We start from the raw sequence: 7168 nt of genomic DNA, 5'->3' as shown, positions 1-7168 counted from the left end.
AAGAAACTCATAGAAGCTTGTCAAGTAAATACAGATTTACTAAGCGACAACTTGAGCGAAGTAAGCAATCATGTAGTGTTTTATAGGCGACAGACACTGAGCTAAATGATGGCTTAGCTTTTGCTACACGATCGCTTAGCTTTAGTTAAACGATTGGGCATCGACCTATGCAATAGGTTTCAGCCATCTCCCACTTGCCTAATCGTGTACACGGTTGTTCATTCCTCCTTTGTCTGTCTCATTCCAAGTCCATAGAGAGCAATCCTCTGGATTCTCACACTGAGAATACCAAGGTAGCCTTCTTGGTGGTGTCATACTCAATTCGACACTTTCGAGGTTCTGTGGAGGCCGTTTGTGTTGCTGAGGAGTTTGTGATCGAGGCGATCGCAGAGGACGAGCGCGAAGTGTTCGTGCAGTGTTGCGATCATGTTGTTCGAGCATTCGAGGTTGCTATATTCGAGTGTTCGTGGGCAAGAAGTGTGGAGACGAGTCTACAAATGTTCATAGAGATATTTCTCCTTGTTCATTTGTAGTTTTCATGTTGTAATTTCTATATTGATTGCTTAATTGTATGTTTTGTGTACGACTGTAATTCTAATGTTCATTCATAATTGTAATTTGGAATAATCTTATCCACTGCTCATGAAAATCTTGAGTTCGATTTCCTTCAGTTGCATCCAATATTGTTATCAAAATAAGGCACCCAATCTTATTCGTATACTATAGATCATTTTGACTATTTACTCGAACCTGATCCACTTTTATGTCTCCATATAAAGTTCAAGTATTCATATAATAGTTATGAATCTTAATTTATTGGATTTAGATAGTACAAGTGCTATTTATAGATTCAATAACAAATTTATTGAAGAAATGTTGAATAACATCGTTATTGACAATAGAGTATGTTTAACTTTACAAACTACGAATTTTAGGACATACAACTCAAGCTAGTAATTCATTCTTAAGATCACTATCTGCAAATATACATAAACGTCCATGATAATAGAGACCATTATTTGGAGATAATGAGTACTCACTATCCTGCTCTGTCTCTTCTTGGTGTAATTTCTCAACAAGGTAAAAGTCACTCCGTTGTGCATCACTAATCTTCTGCTTAAAGGTTAGTTGCAACTCACTATTTTGCCCTGTCTCTACTTGGTGGAATTTCTCAATAAGGTAAGGGTCACCCTATTGTGCATCAATAATCTTCTGCTTAAAGGTTGGTTGTACTGTCAACTGTGCAAATTGAGATGTGACTTCCCCAACTGTTACTGTAATTTCAGTCCATTCAAAATCTTTGCATAAATAGATCTGTCTGGTAATTAGAGCTACTAAATGGGTTGTCTTTCTACTCAAAGCATCTTCTACTACATTCCCCTTGCCTACATATTTAAGCTACATAATATAACCTTGGATGTTAGTTTATTGGTTTTGTGGGTTAATGCTACTAAATGTCAAATAAAATACCTTAGATTTTATTAAATAAATAAATAATTTGTACATTACAATTATAAACTACAGGACCCACGAGATTTAGGGCATCAACCCCAACAATATTCTACTTGTCCTAAAGGTAGTGGGGTGTACATCATAAAAGTCATATATAAAAGTACACAAAACAAGAAACTAGGGCATAAAATGTGGCCAGTATAAAAGCTCCCACTTGCCCTATACTAGATGTGTCATGTCTCGTAGACCCATACTCTGCAGGTGACCCTCAAACACCTTAGCCGTTAGGGCCTTTGTAAATAGGACAGCAACATTGTGCACCAAAACTATCTATATGACGATCACGCCCTTTTGATGCACAATCTCTGGAATGAGATGATACTTCCGCTCTATGTGCTTTCCGTGTTTGTGACTCCTAGGCTCTCAAGAATTAGCCATAGCACCACTATTATCACAATAAAGAGTGATGAGCTTAGACATGTCTGGAACCACTTCCAAAATGTCAGGAACTTCCTGAGCCATACAACTTTCTTAGCAGGTGCTTCTTCAGACTACTACCCTTACGTTAAGTGTGAACACTGATCCTAATGGCGATTTCCTAGAATTCTTATCAGTCTGGAAATCAGAGTCTGTGTATCTTATAAGGATAAAATTCTTAGAACCATACACCAGCATGTAGTCCTTCGTTCTCCGAAGATACTTGAGGATGTTCTTAACGGCGTTCCAGTGATCATATCCTGGATTAGACTGAGATCTATTGACCCAAAAATTGATTCTCAATATGAATCCATTGAGCTAACAAGGGGACCTTATGAACCTGTAACTTGAAGCTCCAACGGTATGTGAATAACGACTAAATTCTTTAATCACGACATCCACCATCCATTAACTGTCGGGCACTCCATTAAATACCGACAACTGCACTCTTCAAACTACAGATATATTTCTGTGTCCATCGGATATAACCAAGCAATAGTACGATGACCATTTCTGTGGCTAATTTACTGTTTTGCCCCTATAGTTACATCTAACTCATTAAGTACCACTGATTCCTCTAATGAACAATACATCATAGTCATACTCTGAATAACACCTTCTCGAGCCAAGAGAAGGTGTGGCGCCACATTGTTCAAGCCCCAAAATCAGCTTTTAAGGGACCAATTTATCCCCAAAGTGGTAGGTTTGAGTCGACGATTTGGCCACTCGCACCCATACAAATAAAAGGGTCGCCCTCATAGGCAGGAGTTCATAACTCACTCAAGATTAAGGTCATGTTACCTATGGTCATTCTAATGAAATGAAAGTCTTTGTCATGAATGGCGTTATATAACAAGACTAAACATTTCGTGGTCCGATATTATACAAACTCCTTTATATAGAGCATCCCCGCTCGCATGTCTAATTCATGAATGGTCAGGATTAGACCATTTGTAGCACTTTACAACACTTGTAACATCTACAAAGCGAGCCACACTCATAGCATCATTAGGATAAGGTTTCCCTCATTTATCTATATACTACAGACCATTTAGGTTATTACTTAAAGCACGATCCATTTGCATATCTCCACATATATTCTTAAGTTACAACGACAACCAGGGATCTTAGTTTATTGGTTTGTGGTTAATGCAACTAAAATATCTCATATTTCATAGACTGTAGTGAAGAAAATATCTCATATTATTACATCACAAAGAGTTTGTTCATACAAGTGTTTACAAACTACAGGACCCTATGAGATTTAGAGCATCAACTCCAATACAAGCAACATTTGCCTCTTCCTTCTGTTCCTTGACTCTCATCAAAGATTGGAAAGTCTGCAGCTCGTTGAGCAAGGTGGTCAAGTTGTAGTCAATCCTGTTCATGACAGCACCGCTATAGAACTACAGGAAACTTTCAGGTAAAGTTTCCAAGATGAAGCTAACCTGACTGGCCTCATCAATGACAGACTCATTCATCTCAGGCATGTTAAAGTAGACCATAATGTTGAGTTTCTGTTCTCGAACAGATGCCTCTTCTTCCATACGGGCATTGAAGATGAATTTAAGAGTGTCATGCTTAAGTTGAACGGATGGTTGTTTGAACATTCCTCGCAGGGTCTCCATGATCTCATGAGCAGTGAGCATGGGCTCATGCATCTTAGCCAAGACTTCAAAAAGGCTTGCCAAAACATACATTTGTGCCTTTTCATTTTTCTATACCCAACGCTGGTATGCCTCCCGAACGTTTCGAGTGGCATTTTGAGCTGGTACTGGAGGACATTCCTCTACCAGGAAAAATCTTAGGTCATTGATGATCAGAACTATGTCGATCGTGGTTTTCTAGGAGATGTAATTATCGCTTGTTCTTATCGGCGTCGAGCATGTTTAATGTAGCAGAAGACATTTTGAAAAATTTGATGAAACATACAATTTATTTAAATTAGTATTCATGCATTACCCAGTTAGAAAAACCAATCAAATTTAGCAAAATAATTTCATGCACCCTATGTGACATCTATTTTGCAATGTTAGTCACCATTGTTCGGTCCAAAAATTGTTAACTCGCTTAACATTTTCTTGTAAGTACAACCCCTCATTTTAGATTCTAGAGTTTAGCCCAAATGAGCCAATCGTAGGAAAAAATCAATTGGGGCAAAAACTAAAGCAACCTTATCCATTTCTTGAGTTTGAGTAAATAGTCATGCAAATGTCATCCTTAGAGGCACAAAGCAAAGGTGCCTTGAGGCTGAGCATGAAAATTTACTACAAACTAATGAAAGAGACCATGGGATGTGTTGACATACGTCCCACTCCCACTTACTATAAACACTCTCTTCATTCATCTTAGTATTGATCTATACAAACACCACCCGTAGGGAGACACAAGGAAAGGTGCCTCGAGGTTGAGTATAGATCTCACTGTATGAATTATGAGGGATAAACATGAAATGAAAAAATGAAGTATCATATACCTCATTTTCCTCCCACTGAGTGTTTTACCGAGGGTTAATTTAACTTAGAAAAATACAACCAATTATTTTTACTAAGGGATTGTTTAAATTTGCCCAAGAGTAATACTTACTTTGGATAGTTAAACAATTTTGATTAGTGTTCATTAAACATTTTAATAAACTTTAACCAACAATTGCATGCTTATAGCAAATCTATCTAATTCACCTTTCAGGTCAGTTCCCATGTAGGGGTGCTCCATTTTCGTCAACTTAAATACCCCAACCTAAACAAAACTAGCCTTAGACAAAGGTCCCTTATAAATACATTTGCTACAGTTTTAATCTTTTATTAAAACCAATTTAATCCCATTAAACTGATTAAAAATATTAAACTAATTTCCAATCTCATTAGAAACGTTGTGAACTTAGGTCTATGCGAATCATATTTTAAACTATTTAAAAAAATGATTTGAACTTAAGTTTGCATGCAATTCTGAATTAAGGATTTTATTTCTAATTTCATTTATTGATGCAATTCTGAATTAAGGATTTTATTTCTAATTTCATTTATTGACATACTTAATAAAATTATAACAATTATAAAGTTATCTAAAGCAATGTTATGCTTCATGCAATATCCATTTCATTACTAAACATACATAACACTTATATACTAAAGTAATGGAATTTAAATAATAACATTCATACATACATTCAACTATATATTATAACTCTTATAATATAAATGATGCTTGACAATGTTATTATGCATGCAAACATATATTATAACACTTATATTATATGATGCATGAGCATGCTATAATATAAATCATGCAACTATATTATAACATTTATAATATTCATGATGCATGATTAATGCATAACCTATGGTAGGATTTAACTATATGACATACATTATAATATATGTTAAATAAAATTAAACCATCCATCAAATGTATAATTCAAAGAACAACTTATGGACCGAGATTGGACTCCTAAGCCATTAATAATTAATAGAAAAACTAACTATTACGTCAAATAATAGCAAGATTAGTTCAAAATAGGTGAAACGAATCTTGAACTACACGAATCGGACCGTCCAAAACTCGAACCGCCCGCGAAAAGAACCGCTGAACCACCAGACTTCACGAACTGTTCATGAATCTCGTGATGTTTTTGTCTCGAAGCGTTGCAACGCTACGAAAAAATTTTCGTCTACCTCATTGCAACGTTGCAATGCTACTGTATAATAGCCTACTGTACAGTCACAAGTTCTATCAATCTTGCTCCGATTTGGGCCTCATTTTCACTAGAATTTCGCTAGAAAACTCACCAATGACACAAAAAATAGATTAAAAATCGATAGCTAAAATTAATGCTCAAAACACCGAGCCTTTACAAACCAATTTTGTAAAGAAAGCATAGAATCTACATAGTCCAATCTCGAAACATCCAAACTTGCAAACCATTCAACTTTCATTCATCAGTATGAATAAAAATCAGGATGTAACCTACCATAAACTATAAATTAATTCTCGAAAAATAAAATTGAGACTAAGAACCACCACTCTGATACCAATTGAAGAAACCGTGAGGTCCGTAAACGGAAGCGGGATCGTCCCAATTTCGTTTTTATAGAATTATAAGTTACAATACAAAAATTATGTATAAACATAGAATTTAAAGCATGCTAAAACAGAGGAAATTAGGGAAGAAATTAAGTTGAACCTTATGTATTCTCCTTTGGGGTAAGGTGCAAATTCAGGAGTTGTGGGCTCTCAATGATTCTTGGGAGAGGGAGAATAGTAATTGAGAGGAAGGATTTGTAGGGGAGATGTTCTGTGATTTTCACACACACTGAATTCCCATGACCAATAACGAAGAAAAACTCTCCTCTTTCCAATTTCCCACATTCCTCTTGAAAGAAATTATGGGGAGGGAGTTAGTAACTCCCTCCATTTTAAATTTCAAAAACATAAAATTTAGAATAAAATAAATGAAAACCAATTAATTTATTTAAATATATATAATAATAAGATTATATATTAACCACTTGAATATATAACATATATATTATATTTTATATCTAATATAACATATTACCTATATATTACATTATATCAAATATAATATAACCTATAGTTTGAATTCTCTCAATCATTTGTGGTATTTAATATAAATCACATTTATACTAAATTTAATTATATGAATCTAATCCATATAATTAACATATAATAAGTCACTCCACTAAAGACCGACAACCGCACTCTTTGCACTACAAATATATGTCTATGTCTATTGGATATAACCAATCAACAGTTCGATGACCCTTCACAAATTGCTCGTAAGTACAGCTGGGTCAAAATTACCACTTTCCCCCTTTAGTTACATTTAACTCATTAAGCACCACTAATCCCTCTAATAAACAATAAGTCATAGTCCAACAATGACCAAACCCCTCTTAGGCCAAAAGAGAATGTGGTGCCACATTGTTCAAGCCCCTGAATAAGCCCTTAAAGAAACAATTTATCTATTTACCCTGATATTAGTGAATGAGTGAATTTCGTCTTGTGTATTTATGTTCTTAGCTCCTCAATCAGACGAATCCTCAAAATGGTAGGCTTATTGAGTTGATGATCTGGCCACTCTCACCCATATAAATTAAAGGACCGCCTTCATAGGTAAGAGTTCACAACTTACTCAGGATTTAGGTCATGTTACCTATGGTCATCTTGGTAAAATGTAAATCTCAATTATTAAAAGTATTATATAATGAGACTATTC

General features: G+C 35.2%; 1 protein-coding gene across 1 annotated transcript; it reads right to left on the bottom strand.

Annotated features, from left to right (window-relative positions):
- Positions 1-945: 945 nt before the first annotated feature.
- Positions 946-3629, bottom strand: LOC120076290. Its single transcript, XM_039030057.1, has 2 exons — positions 3378-3629; positions 946-1191 (listed from the first exon to the last, which is right to left on the bottom strand). Exons 1-2 carry the CDS (start codon positions 3627-3629, stop codon positions 946-948), a joined length of 498 nt encoding a protein of 165 aa, XP_038885985.1.
- Positions 3630-7168: the final 3539 nt, after the last annotated feature.

Source organism: Benincasa hispida, chromosome 4 (genome assembly GCF_009727055.1).
Source record: "Benincasa hispida cultivar B227 chromosome 4, ASM972705v1, whole genome shotgun sequence".
NCBI lineage: Eukaryota > Viridiplantae > Streptophyta > Magnoliopsida > Cucurbitales > Cucurbitaceae > Benincasa > Benincasa hispida.
This window is presented reverse-complemented; position numbering and strand designations above follow the sequence as displayed.

What these genes read in the sequence shown, in the direction of transcription:
- LOC120076290 (XM_039030057.1), bottom strand. Translation starts at nt 3,629, where the DNA reads ATGTATGTTTTGGCAAGCCTTTTTGAAGTCTTGGCTAAGATGCATGAG. An exon ending in TCATTGATGAGGCCAGTCAG is followed by an intron (nt 1,192 to 3,377) that starts GTTAGCTTCATC and finishes GATGCACAATAG; the next exon opens with GGTGACCCTTACCTTATTGA.